The sequence below is a fragment of the Podarcis muralis genome, chromosome 3 (genome assembly GCF_964188315.1).
Source record: "Podarcis muralis chromosome 3, rPodMur119.hap1.1, whole genome shotgun sequence".
In the NCBI taxonomy this organism is placed as follows: domain Eukaryota; kingdom Metazoa; phylum Chordata; class Lepidosauria; order Squamata; family Lacertidae; genus Podarcis; species Podarcis muralis.
In genome coordinates, this window is record NC_135657.1 from 81,813,184 (window position 1) to 81,835,855 (window position 22,672).

General features: G+C 41.3%; 2 protein-coding genes across 11 annotated transcripts in view; one reads left to right on the forward strand and one right to left on the reverse strand.

Annotated features, from left to right (window-relative positions):
• Positions 1–292: 292 nt before the first annotated feature.
• LOC114593894 (uncharacterized) overlaps positions 293–22,672 on the reverse strand; it is a 43,181-nt gene continuing 20,801 nt past the window's right edge. Inside the window, exons 1-4 of one of the 8 annotated variants that reach the window (XM_077926203.1) lie at positions 18,647–19,101; positions 17,243–17,293; positions 12,622–12,692; positions 293–2,501 (exon numbers count right to left, since the gene is read on the reverse strand). In XM_077926203.1, the coding sequence (XP_077782329.1) occupies positions 2,465–2,501; positions 12,622–12,692; positions 17,243–17,293; positions 18,647–18,877 (390 nt within the window). In that variant the 5' untranslated portion in view covers positions 18,878–19,101 and the 3' untranslated portion in view covers positions 293–2,464. Of the gene's footprint in view, positions 2,502–4,262; positions 6,089–6,932; positions 7,163–7,313; positions 12,028–12,110; positions 12,693–17,242; positions 19,627–22,672 lie in introns of those variants that run through there. The other 7 variants (XR_013392300.1, XM_077926204.1, XM_077926205.1 and 4 more) reach the window with 7 other exon arrangements.
• Positions 3,100–21,426, forward strand: HMGN3 (high mobility group nucleosomal binding domain 3). 3 transcript variants are annotated; one of them, XM_028722829.2, is made up of 7 exons: positions 3,100–3,138; positions 10,159–10,209; positions 15,012–15,041; positions 16,061–16,108; positions 19,100–19,213; positions 19,332–19,431; positions 19,735–21,426. In XM_028722829.2, the coding sequence occupies exons 1-7, from the start codon at positions 3,115–3,117 to the stop codon at positions 19,746–19,748; spliced, it is 381 nt and encodes a 126-aa protein (XP_028578662.1). In that variant the 5' UTR covers positions 3,100–3,114; the 3' UTR covers positions 19,749–21,426. The 3 variants fall into 3 exon arrangements, with proteins under 3 accessions (XP_028578662.1, XP_028578663.1, XP_028578661.1); XM_028722830.2 differs by lacking the exon at positions 19,332–19,431; XM_028722828.2 differs by lacking the exon at positions 19,735–21,426 and having other exon boundaries at positions 19,332–19,454.

Here is a 22,672-nt window from a genome sequence, read left to right on the forward strand (position 1 = left end):
CCATTTCGGGCGGCTCCCAATAGAATATTAAAACCATGATAAATACACCAAACATCAAAAACTTCCCTAAACATGGCTGCCTTCAGATGTTTTCTAAAAGTCAAGTAGTTGTTTATTTCTCTGGAAAGGGTCTTGGGGTTATCTATACCAACCCCCTGGAGGGACGCGGGTGGCGCTGTGGGTAAAAGCCTCAGTGCCTAGGGCTTGCCGATCGCAAGGTCGGCGGTTCGAATCCCCGCGGCGGGGTGCGCTCCCGTCGCTCGGTCCCAGCGCCTGCCAACCTAGCAGTTCGAAAGCACCCCTGGGTGCAAGTAGATAAATAGGGATCGCTTACTGGCGGGAAGGTAAACGGCGTTTCCGTGTGCTGCGCTGGTGCCGGCTCGCCAGAGCAGCTTTGTCACGCTGGCCACGTGACCCGGAAAGTGTCTCCGGACAGCGCTGGCCCCCGGCCTCTTAAGTGAGATGGGCGCACAACCCCAGAGTCTGTCAAGACTGGCCCGTACGGGCAGGGGTACCTTTACCTTTACCTTTTTATACCAACCCCCTGCAGGCTGAGAGTGAGTGACTGGCCCAAGGTTACCCAATGAGCTTCATGACCATGTGGGGGATTTGAATCCTGTTCTCCCAGGTCCTAGTTCACCACTACACTATGTTGGCTCTCAGAGTTGGCTCGGTTGGTAGAGCTTGAGAGTTGTGAGTTTGAGCCCCCCTAAGGGCAAAGATTCCTGCATTGCAGGGGGTTGGACTAGATGACCCTCGAGCTCCCTTCCAACTTTGCTATTCTATGATTCTGAGCTTCAAAAGTGTTGGTCCTGTGTCCATTACTGGATCTCTTGAATTTACCAGGCTAGATTCCAAGGGCAAAGACGGATCAGGAAGGGATCAGGTACAGTGCAGAGGAGGCATAGGGGTTTCTTCTGTGTCCTGCAATCAATTGTGTGTGAGGGTGTGTGCGCTCTTGTTTAATAATAATTTTTATTAGGCTTTCGAGAATAAATATAAAAGCAGTGGAAGTTATCTGCAGGATAAAGTACAGTACAGTGGTACTTCGGGTTACATACGCTTCAGGTTACAGACTCCGCTAACCCAGAAATAGTGCTTCAGGATAAGAACAGGAATCGGGCTCTGGCGGCACAGCGGCAGCAGGAGGCCCCATTAGCTAAAGTGGTGCTTCAGGTTAAGAACAGTTTCAGGTTAAGAACGGACCTCCGGAACGAATTAAGTACTTAACCCGAGGTACCACTGTACAGTACACTGATACAGTTGCAGTACACTTTTATACTTCACTTAGCAAACATACATAGAACCACTATAACAAATAAACAAACTAATTGAAACAAAACTAAATCCCCCTCACTCCCCTCAGTAGGTTTTTGTTTTTGTTGTTCTCTGTTCTTTTGATGAATAATTCATGGAGTAATTTTGAATAGATAATTTTGGCTGTAGAAATACAGCAAAGATTTAAAGGGTTGTGGTTTTTGTGAGTGTTTTTTTTTTTTAAGGGGGTTAAAACTGTGTATGGCTACAATCCATATTCTACTGAAGAGCAAGCTCCATTGAGGTTAATGGGGCTGACTTCTAACTAATAAACTAATAACTAGGATCAGCCTGTATATCAGGATTGGGAAGACGCTTGAAATTCATAGGGTTGCGTCCAAACAAATCCTTTGTGTGCACAGAGTGAATTCTGCAGGCACAGTGGAATTTCCATTTACTTTCTTTCCCCCGGTGTGCTCCCAAATCTGCCTAGGGTTCCTCCCCAACTCTCTAGAGTAGATTTTGGGGTGGGGAAAGAGATGGAGGGGTAGTTCAGTTTTGCTCACAGAAGTGATTTGAAGCAAGCAGCGATTTATCTCAATAAAATCCACAATGTCAGGTTTTTAGCTTGGTGTTGATGTGCCTGGAGGTTTTTGTTTTTTAGCCCAGTGTGTATGAACCTGCGTGTTTTTTGATGTCTTCAAGTCATGTGGCTATGTCACCACGATCCAAAAATTTCCTGCAGCTGTTGGAGCTCTGCCTCAAACGTGGAGTTTCCACATCCAGAAATGTTGCCCAGTTTATTTCAGCGAAGGCTGTCAATTGCACATACATTCCTTTGTGTGACACACACACAGATAGATAGATTGTATTGACGTAAACAAGAAATTTGGCTCACGTTGCCCACTGCTTTTCTGCTCTTGGACTCTTCAAGGCCAAGGCCTCACTTTATTGAACTCTGTGGGCCTTCCTTCTGAGTCAGTTTGCGTAAGATGGGACTGGCAGTGTATTAAGCATTAGTGCCTAGTTCATTCTCATTTCAGGAAAGTGTCACTTCATGATGTTGACATTACCCTCTTAAGGATTAGAAAATTATCATTCTGCTTCCAGTGCATATTTTTAGAATTTAAATCTTCTCTGTGAAGGAGTGAAACTGTTTCAGCCATTTTGTGTGCTTTGTTCTTGATTGTAAAATGGTTTCTTTTAGTTAGTTTGCTCTTTGCAGGAGGGTCAAATTTTCAGCCCTAGAATAGGAAAATTGAGAGTGAAATGAAACAGTAAAATAAAAAGAGGCGGCCGGGAAAGAAAGCAAAGAAATGGTGGGAGCGAGAAAGCCACAGAGAACTCGGCTGCCCTTCTGATTGGCCAAGACATTGGAATAGGGAGCGGAAATAATGTATATAAGTAAAGCTGATAAGTATCGTTTGACCTTTGTTTGAAGAAACGAGAAAGCTAAAATCAGAGAAAAGAAGCCAGGATGGAGAGGAGGGATGCAGTAAACCTAGAATCCAGAAGCTGAACTGAGGGAACTAATGACTTGAATAAGGAAACAATATAAACTAGGTTTATCTGGATGTGTTTTCCTCTTTTATATTTCAGGAGTGGCTCACCTAGTGGGCAGAGCTGCAGCAGTCGCCTCCCAGCATTGGTGTCAGGTTTGGGGCCCTGCTCAACTTGGCAAGCCACTCCTGATCTTTTTTTTTTAATTTGCTCTTTTGGTTAACTGTTCAAACTGTTACCAAAAACCGGCTCACTTTATGTGTGGCCTTACTATTCACCCCATGCCTCCTGGCCAGGCCATGCTACCCAGAGAAATGGCTAGGCCACTAAATAAATGGTAGAAGTGAACATCCTGTTATGTGGAAGCAACCAGGGAATAAGGTATCTTCTTGGCGGTAGTGTTCAGGACCAAGGAAGAAAGGGCTGGATTAGCGGGTTTCCTCACTTACCTGCTTCTTACGATGTAGGGCAGGCTGCGGTCCATCGTCTCATACTCATATTTTCTTCTCCTAAATTTTATTACATATTTAATGGAAGCGTCTATATAGCTGCACATTTTATTACGGTATGTGCATTTAGTATGAAGATGCAGGTTGCAACTCAAAACTCTCAAACTACACTGGTACCTCGGTTTAAGAACAGCCCTTTTACGAACTATTCGGTTTACAAACTCCGCAAAACTGGAAGTAGTGTCCCGGTTTGTGAACTTTAGTTTGGTCTAAGAATGAAATCCGAACGGTGGAAGGGCACCAGTGGTGGGAGGCCTCATTAGGTTTTGGTTTAGGAACAGATTTCCAGAATGGATTAAGTTCGTAAACCGAGGTACCGCTATACTAGAATAAGGTACAAATACAAAAGGTGGTAGTCTAGAGAGGTGCTTTGGCCTACATATGCTCTAAAGGACTTTGAGAAGAAATTAAGTGCCAATCGTTCATGCCAGAGAAGAAGCGCTTATCTGGGAAACATTTGTACTGACTAAGGGCGGAATCCTTGTGTTGGCTGGGCTTTCCAGCATGGCCACATCTTCTGCTCATAGTGTCCTCAGCCGAAGGGGCAGGGCACTGATCTGATCAGGTCTGGATGCTGTCACATGATGGCAGTGAGACCAGCTTGGCAGCCAGCAAATCCACAGCTGGTTCAGCCCCACCCTGAGAATGCCCCTTTTTTTTACGCATCCCATTGGCTCTCACCAATGGATCTCCTGCCCACCTGCACCTTCGGCAGGTGGAAGTGGGAGATTGGCAGTGATGGAGTGACATGGGAGCCACGTTGAGCCAGGGGAGGACGTGGCCACAACTAGCTTTTTAGCTAAATCAAGATCTGGGTTTTTCAAAACAGACCAATGATATGGGGGAGAAAACTTTCCATTCCAGTCCCTTATTTTTCCACCGAAAGAAATCCATTTCAAGAAGATTATTTGTTCCATCAACAGTTAGTAGCAATGGCAATATTGTGTAAGCTCTAAAGTTGTAACTGATGATTTTCTGGATATTTTTCTTAGGTAGTGTGTTAGAGAGCACATAACATGCTTTATTGATTTTTAGATAGAGATACAAACAAGTGCATATACTAAACCAGACTCAAATTCATACTGCAAATTTACCTAATTGGCTGTGCAGGTCAGATTAGCACCAAACCTAAAATTGTTAAAATTGCTAAAATGGAATGGAAGCATAGCCTGTTGTTTACATATTACACTTAAGCTACATTTAAGTGTGCATTCTTTATTCTTGAATCAAATATTACTTACTGTTTATATACCTGCTGCTTGGAGAGTTTTATTTTTTTTTAATCCTTCCCCAAAATAAATCAAGCATGTTAAAGCAGATCACATTGTAAATATTTAGGGTGCATCAGAAAAAAAACATCCAGTTCAAATCACAGGATATGGTAAAGGCTGCTGTTTAAATTTTAAATGTGAAAATTTTATTGAGCCCATGCAAGCATGTAGTTTTTATACATCGAAAAAGAGGGCTTGTATTAATGCTTATTAGGTAATTGATGAAAGATGCATTCCATACCTATATACAATATACGTACATTGAATATTTCAGAATCTATGGAATGCTAGTAGTCGTTCTATTTTAATACTTTTAAAAACCTTTCTGATGTTTAAAAGTCACACAGTAGCATTGTTATTTGTAATTTTCATGGGTTGCTTTAGGAAGAATGTCCATAGTAAGTAAAAAGCTGGTTGAGTTTGCCTAGGCTTTCTGTGATTGCAGAATTTTTATGTCCCATGGAGAGCAATAGCCAGTATATCACCAAACCAAACTAGTGAGATTCCCATTGGTTTTTTGAAATACAGAGTATTGTGGTAGTGCTTTTGATCTATCATCCCACTCTGAAAACTGAATGTGTGGTTTGAGAAAACTCCTGGTTTCTTTAAAAAAAAAAAAAAGCTTTATTTGCCATGCCCAGAGGTGCTAGTCAAAATTCTGGGGTGAACATTTAAACAATCCCCACCCCATAATATACATATATTAAATACATATGTAATTCTGATGCCTACTTTAGAAGGTTAGAATAAATTTATGGACTTGTTAAAGGTATTTCATAGGCTAGATAGAAGCCCTATTCACATGTAACTCTGTCATTAGGAGAAATCTCCACTACCTGTGTTAGACTGTCTGTCTGTCTGTCTGTTTTTGTGAAGTGTAGTGCTTAGGAAATAATTCCCTAGAAATGTGGACCAATGTAGGTGCAGGATTTTTAATTGCGCACAACAACGCAGAAATCTTTATGAAAACGTCCAATTTTTCATGTTTCAGATGGTGGGGAAATCTGTTTGCTAATACTGTACTACTATATAAATAACTTTTGAAAAAGCAGATACGAGTAATCACAGCTTCAACAAAATGAGGACAACATACTGTATCGAGTTTACAAAATATATTTGGTCAGAATATACATTAAGGCTGCCATTTTGATCCCGCTTCTCTAGGAGTGAGCCCCAGGGAACTTACTTCTGAGTAGGCATGCCTTGGATAGCATTATAAGAGGCATTTTCATTTTGCAGTTAAAAGGGAACAAAAGGAGGAAAGGAAAACTAGACACATTTTTAGAACTGTAGGAGCCAGAAGTTCAAAATATTCTCTCAGTTCTGTTGTGTCTTTCTCTGTGTTGGAGAGGATGAGAGCAGCCAGGCCAATTGTATTTTAAAAATCATTTTTCCACACCTACAATTCCTGAGCTATTGGCCTGGTTTGGGAATATTTTTCCCCTTCAGTCAGCAGTAATGGTAATTGAAGCAGTTAATAAGGCAAGGCTTATCAATACATTTTGTCTCGTCACTGGCTCATAGCAACACTGCATTTAAATTCAGGAGATTCTGCAAAAGAATAATTTACAATTAGATAAGAGTGTCTTAGAGAATCCAATTTCACCCTTCACCTCCTTCCACTCATGCCCCTCAACTTTTGGCATTTACACCAAATGTTTGCCACAATACAATATTCACCACAGCTTATGATGAAGCTTTTATTATTACTAAGGCTTTTTATTAACATGCATTTTGGAGCACAAATCTCCTAACTTGCACTCTCTCTCTCTCTCTATTACTAAGTATTTAACCTTGAAGAAATTGGGCATTAATTCTATACAAGGGGCTTTTGCACATTTTGTTTCTTTTGCGCTTTCCATCAAGAGTAATATATTAATACAGTCTATATAGCAGAACTTTTTTTTTTAAGGAAATCTTTTTTCTTGAAGCGTTTGTTCTTACCCTTATGGTCACAAGACTGCAGCCTAAATTTTCGTTCCTTTGCATACTTACTTGGAAGTATTTTGTGTAAAGTTTAGAGTTGTTTGTATGATGTAATGTATTTTTAACATTGGCTCAAGAGAGCCAGTGTGGTATAGTGTTGGGATGTGAAATTAAGATGTGAAACTTCTCGAACAGTGATCTTGGCCCCTTCATAGGATTCTTGTGTGGATGAACTATATGCTACCTTAAGTTCCTTTGTGGAAGTCTGAGATTTAGACTACTGGCTGATTTGGAAGGTCAAGGAATCAGTGTGATTGCTTGTAAAATAAAGATGGCAGGAGCTGTGAACAGCTAAGTTCACCTCCCGCCCTAGTCAGTGCAAACATAGCAGTAACTGATCACATCTGCCCTATTTACTGGTGTGGTTGATCGGAGACCATTTTTGAGGGAAAGCACACAGGATACTTACCATGGGACAGGATAATATCCCATGCACTTTTTCTAAACAGTTGAATAATAATATGGTGCTGGTGCCTGTGAATTAATTTCAGTTTTGTTTTCCCTGCCTGCTGAGCAGCTGACATCTAATAATCTAAAATAATTCCAGATCTGGGACTCAGTAGAGTTCCTTCTTCTCCCTCTCTCTCTCTCTCTCTTGTTAAGGTTTTGCCGCTGAAATTTCATTTTCTCCATCGAAACCTTTAAACAAACCAGAACACACTGGTAAATTCTAAAAAATGTAGGCTTTGATTATCTTTTTTATTTTATTATTTATTTGTGTTGCATTCTTTTCAATATATCTACCCCAGTGGCAGCTTACAAACATTGTAAAAGACTGTACACAGTAAAATCACAGGTATTTTTTATTATTTTTAAAAGCCATGATTTGGAAAACAAAATACACAGGCCTATATTTTTCTGAAACGTGCAATTCCAGATCACTGGGCAAGTCTGCCTTGTAGCATGCGTCATCTCCGCGAAGTTCATTTCCCCCCTTTTGTTCTCTTTCCTTGTTAAATTTGCAAATAAAAAAATGAATTAAAAAAAAAATCACTGGGCCATCCACCAGAATCAAAATATATGCTGGTTTAAGAATTTTACTGCTTTTAAACCATACTTGTAACTGCCATGGCATGCTCAGTTCTTGTTAGATGATAAACAAACCTTGGTGTTTGGGGTTCAGTTAAACAAAATAAGCCTCTGCGGTAGGCTCATGATAAAATACTGAAAAGTGGGCAAGGTTGAAAACTCTTGCTTTGGCTAGAGAAACCAAGGAAACCTGTTTATGTTATGCATGCTAAGCTGGAATAAGCCCCACTAAACTCCATGGCATTTTACTTCTGCGCAAGAAGTGTGCAAAGACCAGGCAACGTCAGTCTCATTTCATGGCTTCACTAATAAGAGACGTTGTTTGCTTTCATTTTTGCAGGCTCGCTCAGGTTGAGTAATCAAGCAGGGAGAAATCAACTGTTGTACATGCATGTGTCTGAGCTGCCTATTGCTCCCTCAGCTCCTTTCTCAAAATGATTCTATTGATTACTTGTTTTCATTACTTCTCTCTTCACCTCTCTTCTACAGTGACTTGTAAAATAAACTGGAATACTGTACATGCGTAATTAAATGGTGGTTCTACTTGAAGCTGCCGCTGAGTCTTCTTCTGAAGCCATTTTAATTTTAATTTACATTATATTTTCCCTGATGGCCCAAAGCATTTCAGGGTCTGGAGCATATCAGTTTTAAAGAGCGATGTGCTCACTTTCTAGGATTGCGGCTTGCAACAGAAACCTAATTCAATTTTCTTTGCTGAGGCATTCAGGTCTCCCTTTAGCAGAAAACTGTAAATGAGATGTTAGTCACTGAGACTGCAGTGCAAGGGAATAAGCCTCGTTGAATTAAGTGGGACTTGCTTCTGAGTAGACATGTATATGAGTCTCCTGTTATTTACTCAGTCGCCACTCCCACTGAGCTTAGTCCTGAGTATTGAATTGCAGTGGTGCTCGGTAATGCATCAATACATCATCCAAAATCGGCTTGAAGTCCACATCGTGATAGGGTTTCATAATATTTGACATGGCAATAGATCGTAATTCACGATGTGCTTGTGTGCTATGTAAAAAAAACGTGATGTGGGAAAACCCGTGAAGCCGGTTATTCCTTCTCTCATGATTCCTGCTGCCCTGTATTATAAAATAACAGTTATAAAAATATGTTTAAGTAAAAATGTATCAGTTTTAGACCCCTGAAGTGGTAGCCGTTGCCAGGACATTACAGTTGTACCTCGGCTCCCGAACACCTTGGGAGTCGAACGTTCCGGCTCCTGAACAATTGAAAACTGGAAGTGACTGTTCCGCTTTTCAAATGTTCTTTTGGAAGCCGAACGTCTGACGGGGCTTCCACGGCTTCCGATTGGCTGCAGGAGCTTCCTGCATCCAATCAGAAGCCATGCTTTGGAAGTCAAGCGGCTTGACTTCCGAGGTACAACTGTACTCCGTTCGCATCTACATAGTTACATCCTTATTTCAGACATTGTGATATGTTGGTGATATATTTAGCTGGTGATATATCGCGATGTTGAAAACTGGGCATCACTCAGTCCTAGATTGTATCCTTTGTCAGTTTGCCACTGGCATTATTTGTGTCCTGGGGGAAATGGGGTGACCTCATGACTGCCTACATGAGAGGCAGGATGAATTTGAAAATCAATTCCCATGCCTTATTTTGGTCCATTCGTCATTTCTGCCTCATGGATCTCTTAATATTGGAGGAGCCCATGCCTGTGGGAAGCGAAGCATTTGGTGTTCCAAGAGATTTCTACATCCTTGTTAGGTTAAGCCTCAAGGTTCCACTCCATTCCCTTATCTTATCAATCTCCAGCTGTTGCATCCCTCTATGAACGCACCTTGTTAATCAGCTGGAAACTCAGCTGAGGCATATGAGCGCCATCTTTTTCAGGCTGTAAGGCAGCCAGTGTCGTATCCTTGGGGAAAGCCTGATTCTTGCCACAATGAAAAACGTACATAGACAAGATTTCAGCACTGGGGTCGTAGCCTGGGAATTCTGAAGTGCCTTCGGGATGTGTCTGAATGCCGTCTTGTAAATCTGCCATTTTGTTTAAAGCGATGTTCTGTTACTGTCATGTGTAGAAGCAAGGGAAATACATATTTAGCCTGTGCTTTTCTTGTCTCGGTGTTTGTCTGTTATTGAGGGAAGTTTAAATACATTTTGCAATTGCACTCCATTACCCTGACCCCTTAGGGCTAGGCAACGCAATTGCTGTGCTACCATTTGACAGGTATTTTGATTGACTCTTGTTTGTTATTAAAACTAAATAGTGAATTTTGAAAGCATTTCAGGCAGTTTATTTCATGTGTAATTTAAAGCTACCTTTAATGGGAAATGTAAAGCCAGCTTCAGAGATGTTTTTAAAACTGGCAAGGTCAGATGCTCTATCCCTGATTAAAATGTCTGTATTAGAGACAGGGCAACCTACTGCTATCATGTTTCACCATGAAGTCAAGGTTGCGCTCGTCACTGCTGCTCTGAAACATGTGAAGCACTTAAAATAAAAGTAGTATTTTGGAGGGATAGAATAATGTGTAATGCTTGGCTTTTGCTTTCTTATTTCTACCCTGCTTGTCTGATTTAAGGAAGTAGAATGTAGTGTAACTAACTAAATTCTATCATTTCCTTCCTAGTCTCCAGAGGGTGCTGAAGGCAAGGATGCCGCGAAACTAACAAAACAAGAGGCAAGTGTGACTCCTTCCTTCGTTTCTCAACCATTCTTTATATATTGGTGACTTTATAAGACAAAACACTAGCGAGACAGTAGAGTTAGCTCACATGTGGCCAAAGTGCAACTTATCTGCTAGTACATGCAACTATCTGTGAGGGGTGAGTCAGGCCTGAAATAGTTTGTGTGCTGTGTCATTCATATTCAAAGTTAACAGTACAACGACCAACTCATATTCTGGGTCAATGAACAAAACACACACACACACACACACACACACACACACACCTGTGACCCGATAATTTACACAAGTTAAAACAAATTTGCTTGCTGAGTCCGGTTTTCTGCTGGATTTAAGAGAGTGACAGGAAACTGCAGACCTTCAAAACGTCATCTCCTGTGCTTCTGCATAGATTCCTCGATTCTGAAATACTATACTACAAGCACTGGCTGAATATATTTTCACTATGTCAGGTTCCTATTGGAAGACCGGAGAAATGCTAGAACATTAGCAGTGGCCAAGTTTTTATCTGTGGTTGCTAGAACCAATGATCCCTATATTCTGAACGAAATGCTTGTTTAACCTGGAGGTAGGCTGTATGAATTCTGTATTGCTTTGTAACAATTGGTTGGGTCTCTGGACCGTAATAAAGGTTGATGATGATGAAGAATATATTTTCAGCAATAAGAGCCATAAGAAAATAGAGAAATTAAACACTTAAGATTGTGTGTTTGTGTGTGTATTGCTTGCTTTCAGATGGCAGTTGCTGATCTGGGTTCAATCACTGGTATCTTCAGGTGTCCCTGGTCTGAAACTCTGGAGAGCCTGTGACAGCCAGTGGAAATCTGAAATGGCAAAATCTGTTTTCTGGCCACATCAGAAAAGCTATTAGAGAAAGTTCATTTACACAGAAGATATAAAAAAAGCCACCGTTTTATCGTGTCTGGCATGACTTTATTGTTTATATATAATGAGGAAGAAGAAGGACCCAGATACAACAGCAGATTATGGAAGTTTGTGGGACTCTTAATAGCTAAAAGAGACTTGATGTGGAAGATCAGTGACCAGCATCTTGGAAATTCTGTGTGCCCCTGGGGTGTGGGTTTGTTTAGAGAAACCTGGTCCTGTTATTCCTTGTAGGGTACTTGCAGCCATGATAATAGACTGAACCAAGCTCTAATTATTTATTATTACACCAATTTTCTTACTAGCATGGCACAAATTGTGGCTGCATGGAATATACAACCTCAGCTGAGACTCGTACTGTTTATTATGGATTATATATCATTGCCTTGGGAAGGCTTGGCTTTAAAAGCAGCTTATAAATGATGATGATGATGATATCACTAGGCAGTATAATGTGCTGCTGTTTAAATTCTGTAAGTTCCCACTTCTGTCTCCTAAATCTGAGAATATGTACAAAGGCACTGTTGAGTTGGAAGACTTAACTCTGAGGGCATGTCTGCTCTACAAGTGAACTTGCTTCCGTCTGGCACTGCCTTTGTTCACTTCACTGGTCTGCCGCTGAGGCAGCCTGGATGCCCTGCTCTGCTCCTTACGACTGGGATAGTCTCCAGCTTTGGGATCTCTTTGGGGGGCAGCTTGAAGCAGCTTCTGCTGCCAGTCATAATCTTAAGGTTGTTTTTTGACAGCAGCCGCCTTATTTTGCATTTCTCTTACTCTTTAAAAACATTTTCTTCCTGGGAAGCACAGCTGATAGACTTGCGCAAATCAGACAGGTAGGTAGAAAACAGCAGCATGGTGAGAGTTTATCATTGTTCCTGTTTCTATAAGCCTGGAACTTACGCAGGGGCTACGTTCTGGGGATTGCATCTAAAGTCAAAATAATGCATAGTTAAAACACATTGGGTGCAAGTGAGATTGCCAAAGACTTTTTTCCCAGATGCCCATCCCCGTTTTTATTTTTTTGCCAAGCACATAAAGCTGAATGCATGCAAGTTAAACACACATAAGTTGCAGGCACACTGTATACAGTTCCATGCAGACTGTATTTATCAGGTAGGGGCCATAGTTCAGTGGCAGAGCATCTGCTTTGCATGCAGAAGGTTCCAGGTTCGATCCCCAGCATCTCCACTTGGGGATGGGAATGTCCCGTGTGAAATCCTGGAGAGTCGCTGCCAGTCAGTGAGGACAGTACGGAATAGATAGACCAATGGTTTGACAGCTTCCTACACACAACTTTTTGCAGAATTGTGCAACCTTAACGCCTATACAAGGGTCCATTTAGTGCCAGTGTAGATGATAGCAGGTGGGTGCAGGATACGTTTGTATAAGAGATGACACAGTGTGACCTAAGTAGCCAACAAAACCCCCCAACCTTTAGCACTTACACTCATTTAAAAGCAAACGATGCATTAAGCTAGTCTCAAAACTGCAGGCATTTTTGCTAACATTTGATTTACTTACGCGCAGTTAGGGAATGCTTTTCCTGATCGGATCAATGTATGAATGTCCTTATTTTCAAAGAAGTTACCAATCTGAAAGAAAAAATTTTATTTACAAAACCAAGTGCCTGGGATAATTAACAATGAATTGCTTCTCTTCTGAAGCACTTTTAATGTTCTCTAGAGGGCATATTTGAACTTAAAAAACCTGAATGTTAATTGTGGAAATGAGAAATGTAAAAATTTGTGAAGCATGTGAGGGTGATTGGCTGGAGGCAAAGTTGTGTTGTGTAGTTGTTGTTTTTTTAAGATGACTGTGTGGAAGAAAATACTTTTTTTCGAAACAAGAGTAAAAGGCTAACCATAGCTGCTGAATGAAATGGTCATTTTTTGGAAAAATGGAAAGTTACTTCAGCCTGACACTGGTGTGATAAAGTAGAATAATTTTCTTCGTTACTCTGACCTGGAGCTCAGTGCGCTGCGCAGGCTTATTTCCATCATGTGAAGAAATTTGGATGTGGAGCTGGAAATTTATGGTCTGTGTGTGCTAAAAGGTGCCCTTCCGCAAGGCGAAGAAGGCCTCTTCAGTTTGCAGCAGCAGCTTTCCTGACTTAGTGCAAGATACTTGTGCGAGGAAAGCAAACTTTCTCAACCTCTTGAACGATATTCCTTTAGCTCTTGCGCAGTAGTTCACAAACATCAGACTTGGCCAGAATTTCTTCTGCAACTCCAGGTGCAACTCCATGTGTGCAACCATGTATGAGACTACTAGATTGAGATGCACGCATTTAGGAAAGAAAATGTGTTTTTCACACCAGTCCTGTGCTCATATCACATCATTGCTACTTTGCCAGTGAAATGTCCAGTGCATGCCCAAGCCTGGAAGGGGGAAGAGAAAATCCTCCTCAACTAGAAAACACAAACATGGTACAAAAGCTACAGGCATGCCTCAGGTGGCACACCAAATACTAATATTATAGTGTTCTCCCTTTCCTGTTTCCTAAGGTGTGGTCAGCCCTGTCAGTTCCGACAGTGCTACACGGAGCAGGGGATGCTTGCACCGAGATTGTCAAATGCTTATAGCATGGGAACAGATGGCTAGCACTGTGAAGAGCTACCCCTGAAGGGTTATCTCTTAGGTGGCGCAGGAGTACTGTGTATGTCCCCTCCCCAGATGAATGTGACTTTCTCCCTCCTACTCAACCATGCCTGGCAGTTTCTCAAGCTTCCAATAGGCTTTCCATGGGTGGGACCATATCCCCATTCATGGTTCATTTTTGTTAGATCAGAAAAACAGCAGAATGTGCTGGTGGTGCCTGTGTACCGTAGGACCACAGCTGGTCTTCACCTGAAGACATGCCTTTTGCCACGGCCTTTTTCTTGAAGGAGAGCTCAGTTGATGGGTTTGCTTTCTACAGCTGGACTTGGTGATATCATAATAACCTTGGGTTGTTTGTATCTTTGCCCCCTGTTTTTATTATTTTAGTATTTTATTGGAGTGTTTTTGATATCATTGTTTCATGCCGAACTTTATATTATTGTTCACTGCCTTGCAATAAATTCTCTAAAAGCGTTAATTAAAATAAACAAATAGTACATTGTTGTTTTAAGTTTGGCCTGACTTACGTCACAGAGGAAAGCAAAAGTACTTCCGATTCAAAATTCCTCTGAATGAATGTGTGGCTTGATGCTTCACTCGCCAATCCATGAAGCCACAAATTCCCCTTAAAAATCCTGGTTGTACCTTTCTCAGATTTTCCGCACAACTCTACCAGTTATTTACAAGTTACGACTTTTCAAGATCCTCTCCCACCAGATTCCAGTTTACAAAAGGAGCAGTAAGTTAAAGATTCCGTGTCAGCACTGATGTTTTCTGATCATAGTATCAAATTTCAATCATTAGCATCAAGACTCTTTAGATTCCGTTGCAAAAGAATCCAAATTCCACATCAAGAAAGTCTAGTTTACTAGGTGTGCATTATTTATTCCCCAGTGTTTGGGTGCTCAAAGAATACGGCATTATTATTTTTAGAAAGCTCCAAAGGCCACCAAGTCACTCTTACTTGGGCTTTGGGAATGGGGGTTTCAGATTTTGTTTGTTCATAATGTGCCTTGGAGCACAGTCCCAGAAATAATTTCCACTGATCTTGCCACAAGAGGTTTCCACAACCGTAGAGAAACAAACAGGAAGATAAGATTCCAAAACGTAGTAAGCAAATAAGCTGAGCAAGTACATCGCGTACATGTAAAACAATAATCCCTCAGGATGCAAAGACCTTTGCATTTGGTAATAAAGACTTCTGTTGTCTTTCAGGTACATTTTATTTTGTTGGCAAATGAGTGACAGATTTTTGCCTTGTGTGGATGTGAACTGCTGCAAATCTACAAAGATATTTTCTTTCCTTTTTATAGCCAACAAGACGATCTGCAAGATTGTCAGCTGTAAGTATTTATAAGAGCTTGTTTGTGTAGATAGGAAGCCACGTTCTTTCTCACGTCAAGCTTGACAAGGTGGCACTGGCCATGCCGTGTGGCGAGTGGTAAGCCAATGTTACCTAGATTTGGTGTTTAATCCTTGAATGTAAATCGGGCTTCTGGAACGATCAAACTTTCCTGAGCAGCAAGAAGCCCCGGGACAGCTACGAAGGGTTTTGTTTCCTTTTGGTCTGAGCACAAGATCTGTAGCATTTTTATAATAATTTATTTTACCTACAAATATGCACATAGAGCATATTGGAAGGAACAGATCTTCCAGCATTGGGTATCAGCACTCCTGATCCTGCTTTAGATACTCAGCCAAACTCTTGCAGCCTCTCTCCCCTAAGGCAAGTAGTAGAACTAGCTCCAAACTATTTGTGCCCCCCTTCCTCTGTATGAAATATGTCATTTTCCAAAGTCTGTAAAGGATATCTGGAGTGCACCCCCAGTCATTAAAGAATATTAAACTCCGGTTGTTAAAGTTTCTGAGATTTATAGCAGGCACAAGGAACCTGTGGCTTTCGAGATGTTTGACTACAGTTCCCATCATCCTTGACCATCGGCGATGTCAGCTGGGGCTGATTGGAACTTGAGTCCATCAACTATGGGGGACCACAGGCTCCCCATCCCTGATTCACAGGAATCTGAATAACCAAACTCACATGTGTTGGTTGGCTGGCTCCTTATATCCTTTCCAGAAAAGAAATGTGTGGTCATTGTGTGTGTGTGTGTGTGTGTGTGTAGAGAGAAATGCAACCTCTTTTGGAGATGACGGGAAACTGTTTCTCACAGTACATCTATAACGTGCAGAGAACCAGACTTTCAGACATTTTGATAAGATATAGAAGGTAATTTTGACTGAAGCCTATCTGTAGAAACGGCCTCTGGCTTCTTTGGTGTCACATGTTAAGAAGTGGGGAAAGATTAAGAAACAATTGGTAGCAACTGTGCTAATGCTTGGATTGTCTGAAATTCTTTCCTAGAAACCAGCTCCACCAAAACCTGAGCCTAAGCCAAGAAAAACCACTAAGGTAAAAATTAATTTTAACAGTGGTTTGTTTTATGTTTTACTCTGCCTACTGGGCGCTTTCTCTGTACCACTATATTATCTTGCTCAGTCTACCCAACATGAATAGAGGGTTATAACTGTTAATAGTTAATGAAATCATTACATCTTAAAGTAATTAAAATTAATGTAGGATTAACATAAGAAAAGGCAGCAACTGCGGGTCAGTTCTGTGAAACTTTTGCAACAGTAAACAACCTGAGTTGTAGGCTCACAGCCTGGGATAGTTGTCACATAATGTATTGTTATAAGCACAGATACTAACAACATTCAGAGGTGAAAACACAGTATCTATTTATGGGAAAGGGAATGATGAATCAATTTCTTCAGCTTAGCAAAATTTTAAGTTAGAAGACTATATTGGGGGCATGAGCTCTGTTCCATGATTGCATGAGCATGTCTCTGGAAAACAAATTAGCGATAGTTTTTACTTTACATAGTAAGTACCTTGCAGTTCTTCATTGCTGGTGTACCTATACTACATTTTAAATTTTATTTTGTCATGAAAGCCAAAAACATCTAATTCTCACAAGGTGCAAAAATAAAATGGACACTCCTGAGATTAATTCTGCGCCCCCTCCCTTCCATCAGATTTAAGCCTGATAAGCAGTAGTTTTATAGCCCCACTCCACAATCAAAGGAGCCCCAAGAAAAACAATATCCCGCTTCTCTGGAGTCTAGAGCTGTAGCAGTCTCCCAAGTAAGCTGTCAGCCAGTGTCAGTTGAAACCGAAAAGCACAGATATGAGAGGTCTGCTTTGAGTGGGCATCCCGCCAGAGCAAGGGACTTTCCGCCTTCCCCACTTTCCTTTTCATGCACCCTGCACCCTCCCCAAATCTGCTCTGGAGAGTTAAGGGAACCTCTAGATCAAATGGAGAGGGGAATTCCTGTTGCACAAATGGAAATTGTTGCAGCGATGGGACATATTACTTTGCGCTACCTTGGGATAAATGCCCAGTACTTCACAGAGGTGGAGCAACACTGATGTTGTGTATGGTTAGCATGTCAGACTAGGATTGAGGAGGCCTAGTTTCAAATGCTCCCTCAGCCATGAAGCTCACTGGGTGACTTTGGGCCAATCACTACCAGCCTAACTTACCTCACAGGGTTGTGAAGCTAAAATGGAGGAAGTGTGTTTCGCCTTGAGTTCCTGGAAATAAAGGCGGGATATAAATAATACCGTCATGGCAAAGTAATTTGTGTTGTTATATTAGCCTGAGATAAAAGAGTAATAGAAGCTTTGAAAATAATTGATCGTTTTAAGGGCTGCACACAGTTTGGTAAATCCTAATTAGATAGAGCATGCAGTTGTTTTCCAGCTGTTCTGACTTCATCCCTGTCTTAAACGCACTTTGCCTTCTGCCTTTTTCTCCTAAGCCAAACATTACTGGACACTTGGCGAGCCGAGTACATATTTGTATATAGCTCTGGAGCCCTGTAAATATATATATAGTCCACCACCACCCCTGCATACAGTGAGGGCTTGGTTTGACCTGAAAGGAGGGGCCCCACCTCTGAGCTGCAATATTTGCAGTGGGCTACATTATAGGGCTGGTGTAAGCTACTCTCAGCATAGTCCTCCAACCTGCAATCAAGGCAAAACACTTAACTGCCCTGCAGGGCTGTTGTACCCTGAAAACCCCCAGCCTATTTATTTTTATTTTTGTGAGCCATCTTGAGTCCTGGTTCCGAGGAAGAGGCAGGAGACAAATTGAATGAATGAATAAATTAACCTGGTTATAGTACATGGTTAAGGGTTTTCTTGCTATGGCCAAATCTGGGACAGGTTGCCTCCCCTTCCAGCTGGCTCTGATAAATGTTCTTTGCAAGTTTTGACCTTGCCTTCTAGAAAAGGAATTGATCATTTCTTGCAAGCTCCACTCTCCACTGACCTTAAGAACACTTACAGGAAGTCCAGTGTTCCAATCTCCGCAAATTATTGGGGTCCTCCAGCTAGAGACATGAGTGCTCAGCGAGTTAGAGAGCATGGAGAAGTTCTGCATGTGTCAGGCTCCTCCCCTCCCCATTTTCCTAGTGAGAAGCCTTCGTGCCCCCACATCAAAGAGAACTAAAGTAATATCACTTCAACTCGATTTAGTGCCTTTATTTATAACAGGCATAGGCAAACTCAGCCCTCCAGATGTTTTTGGACTACAACTCCTACCATCCCTAGCTAACAGGACCAGTAGTCAGGGATGATGGCAGTTGTAGTCCCAAAACATCTGGAGGGCCGAGTTTGCCTATGCCTGATTTATAAGGTCAACAGGATCAGTCCAGTGTAGAAACAGCTGTCATGCAAGAAGTGTTAGTCTGGATAATTAGTTGTCTGGAGTTTCACTTTCTACCATATTCCATGTTTTTATTAGCCAGTCCTTAAAATATAGGCACTTCCTGAGATGATAGATAGATAGATAGATGATAGATAGATAGATAAGCTTACCTCTCTACTGGAACAATCCATCAGATTAAGTCAAAATATTTTCAGTGCACAAGATTAAAATACCTTGTAGTTTTTTGGTCGTCTTCCACAGAAGTGGTGAAGAAAGATGCCTAGTTGACTTGGGTTCCTGCGTGCAAACATATGTACACCAATCTCATTTCTGGACTGGCATATGTACCTTTCCCTCTTCACACAAAACCTGGAGGGGTGGAGGCGGAAAGGGATTGTGCATAGGTAGCTCAGCTGGTTAGAGCACGGTGCTAATAATGCCAAGGTTGCTGGTTCGATCCCCATATGGGACAGCTGCCTATTCCTGCATTGCAGGGGGTTGGACTAGATGTTCCTCGGGGTCCCTTCCAACTCTACAATTCTGTGATTCCAGGTGCTTGTGCAATGTGCCAAGAGAGCCTCCAGTGATTTATTTCTGATGGGTTTTTGCAGAGCGCTCGCAGTTGCTGGGGAGCTTTCTCGGTTCTCTAATGAATCCATCTCCCTCCGTTTGATCTTGTTTTCCAGAAGGAACCCGGAGCAAAGGCCAGCAAAGGTGCTAAGGGGAAGAAGGATGAAAAGCAGGAAGCAGCAAAGGAAGGTACTGCACCGTCTGAAAATGGTGAAAGTAACACTGAAGAGGTACTTTGCGCGCAGAACTCCTGCCGATTCACTCAGTTGTGTTTTGTAATTCGGTTTTTCCAGCCATTGCAAGCATGTTCATAATATTTCTTTTTATTGCCCCGTGATGTTATTACAGATCCGCATCTCTCGCTCCACTGTTAGTGTTTCAGCATCCAGAGGTGCCCCACCCAGCACACTGTCAGTAAAAGGGCAGATTGAAACAGTGAAAGTTCAGGGTACGGTAGAGCAATCTGCATGAGTGCAGTGAATAGAGGCAGATAGTAGTGTGGTGCTTTTCATTGTGAACAATTGAAGCTGGCAGGTAAGGCTTCTCTGGCTTTTGAAAATCAGGAACCAATGAATGTAAGTTTATAGATGTCCTGTCTATATCAATGCAGTGTTTAAAAGTCCGGAACTGGGCTGTACAAATACTGCAAAAGGAAAGATTGCATATTGGTTGTGCTGCTTTTTTTAAAAAAAGAGACTTGCATGTAGTGTTCAGTTACCAAAACCTTCTTTTCCCTTTCCTTTTTTTGCAGGTACAGAGAACTGAATCAGTAGATGACAAGTGCGTGTGAACTGACATGAACATTTGAGGATGATTTTATGTACCTCTAGACAACTTTTAAAAGATATTTTTATCAAGTATTTTGTAAATGCTAATTTTTTAGGACTTAAAATAAGTTGACAAACTGTATATGAACATTTCCCTCCTTCCATACCCACGCTTCTAGAAATCCCCAATGTTGCCAAGTTTTTAAAAAGTATCAGCTTAACATTGGGGGAGGGGAAAAAGTGTTTGTAATGTTGGACCAGCATTCCATATTCTCGCTTTTCAGAAATGTACGTCTTGTGCATATGGTGATGTTTTTACCGTGGGTGTTTGGGTTTTTCTTGCGGTTTTTTCTAGAGCAATAATCCGTGGTGTTTTTGTACTTAAGGTTTATGCGATTTTAATGAAACATGTACAGATAATGGCCACCTGCTGACTCTTTTGGGTTCTTTTCATTTGTTGACAATAACGACGTCTCCTTGCCAGCAAATATAACTCCCCAATATTTTCACTAAATCTGAGATATGCTGCCTTATAGATAACTTCGCTCTGGCTGGGAGGATACTAAGCACACTTATTTAGAAGATATGTCCCATTGATTTCACAACTTAATAATTTGGCAATACAGCTCATTGTTTAGAACCAGAGAATTTAAAATACAAAATAATTCCAACTAAGTGGGTTTTGGTGAAAGCCAAAGCGCCGTGTGATCTCTATGGAGCACTCATAATACATGCAGATCTGTGCAAAAAGATATTTAAAGATTCACATACGCAGACTTGCACGGCTTTTGCCGCAAGTAGCCAACCAGCCATACATTGTAGGCTGCCAGGCCTTTCAGAAGCCGTGTCTGCATATGCAAAACCAGAAAGCTTCTTGAGCCCTGGTGGGCTGCCATACATGGCTGGCTGGGTCCAAGGTCTGACATTATAGCACAAGGTCTAAAATGCCCAGCCAGACATGGCCAAACTTGGCCCTCCAGATGTTTTGGGACTACAACTCCCATCATCCCTAACTAACAGGACCAGTGGTCAGGGATGATGGGAATTGTAGTCCGAAAACATATGGAGGGCCAAGTTTGGCCATGCCCGCGAGGGGTCTTTTTCCAGCATTTTTGTTTCCTGCTTCAACGTAAATAGCACTGTAACAGCAGAAGCTGAGCTTTGGAAACTCAATTTCTTTATCGCTTACGAGATGCAGCTTTGATTTCACATCTCCTCTTAACTAAACCCCAGTTCCATGTAAACACTGGAGATTATGCCACTGTAATTTCTCTTATGTTCCTGCTTTTAATCTCTTATTTGGCAATTCCACCTGCTTGATTGGAGGAATGGTGGTCAATGGAGGTTAAACAACATCATGTGGTACCTGGTAGAGAGGATGAAGCTGGAATATATTAAAAGGTCTGGGGTTGTAACGGAGGTGTTAAACAAGCTGAATGATTTCTAGTGCTCATGCTAACGCGGCTTTGGTCCATTATAAGCATCTGGTCATCTCCCCCTCTCTATTTTTCTCCTATTTTTTTGCCTGGAACTTGAATATTTCTATTGTTTGCAGAGTGGGAAGGGAAAATATTTCTTGTCTTTTCATAACATTTATTTTCATTGCTGTGCTGGTGGCCATAATGTCTAGGAATATATGCATGTTTCAGTCAATAAATGAAGTAATTATCACCTAACCCCTAGTGTCTTTATTTAGGACTGGTCAAAAATGGTGCCACCTGCAGTAGCCTCCTACTTTGAAAAATATCATTTCATTTCAGTTGGTTTAGCTCCTCTGTTATACACACACATTACAGAAATGGAGGGAAACAACACCTAACAAGGGCATCTTGTGTTGATGTATAAGAATAAAGTGACATACAAAAGCTTCAGAACATGTTTATATGCAAATGCATTATTATATTTTCATTAATCCTCACCAGATCACAGTGCATTGGATTGGTTTTTAAACAAAACCCAGCTGTTTCCTTTAATAGAGAATGTCCTACCTAAGCATACACAATTGCCCTGTGATTTGCTTCCTGCCGTGAAGCTCTATCGACTTCGTTATTTAGCTGCTCTCACCAGAGTTTGAATCTCTTAACACACGCACACTAATGAATTTCTTTGCAACATCCCTTTGATGTAGGAAGGTATTATTATCTTCCATCTTACAGATAGGTAATTAAGACACAAGAGATTTATTGCCCAGCCCTTAATGCTGTTCTACCGACTGAAAATGGAGTGAGCAGAGATTGCCTTGACCAAGAGTTTGGGAAGGTATTCATGTGCTGGACAAATTAGGAATTAAATCTAGTCAGAAATCATAGCCTTCTAACCTTTTTGTGTCTCTGCTTTAATTTAGCTTAGAGCAGGTATGTTCCAAACGGGTTATTTTTCCCCCAGCAAGTCCATCTGGATTGCAGGAACCAAATGCTTCAGCTGTGAAACGCTAACTTAAAAGTGCCTGGTGCCTTAAGAGTGCATTCAGTTTGAAATAATATGTAAACCTCATTTAAAGTACTTCCTTTCCTGGAAATGCTATCTTGCCTTGAAGAGAATATGTAGGAGGCAAGGTCAAAGGGAAAGTGATAGGATGTACTCTGCATGGGTGAATATGTTCTCATCCATGCTTTTCTGCAAAACTTTGCAGTCTCCGTTTATGTTATGTCTGTTATAGCTTCTTCCCTAGATCAACATGATATATTGCTGTTACATAGATTTGTGGTGTGACCACACTTGAAAAACTCTAGTTCTGGTCACCACATCTCAGAAAAAGCTATTGCAGAGCTGAAAAATATACAGAGAAGAGCAAGCAAAATTAACCAGTGGCTAAAGTGAACTTCCGCTATGTGGAAAGATTACAACAATTTCGGCTTTTTAGTTTGGAAAAGATACAGGGAATTTTTTCTCCCTTGGTATTAAAAGCGAAGGTCATCCAGT

What these genes read in the sequence shown, in the direction of transcription:
- HMGN3 (XM_028722828.2), top strand. Translation starts at nt 3,115, where the DNA reads ATGTGGAAGCAACCAGGGAATAAG. An exon ending in CGAAACTAACAAAACAAGAG is followed by an intron (nt 10,210 to 15,011) that starts GCAAGTGTGACT and finishes TCCTTTTTATAG; the next exon opens with CCAACAAGACGATCTGCAAG. An exon ending in AGCCAAGAAAAACCACTAAG is followed by an intron (nt 16,109 to 19,099) that starts GTAAAAATTAAT and finishes CTTGTTTTCCAG; the next exon opens with AAGGAACCCGGAGCAAAGGC.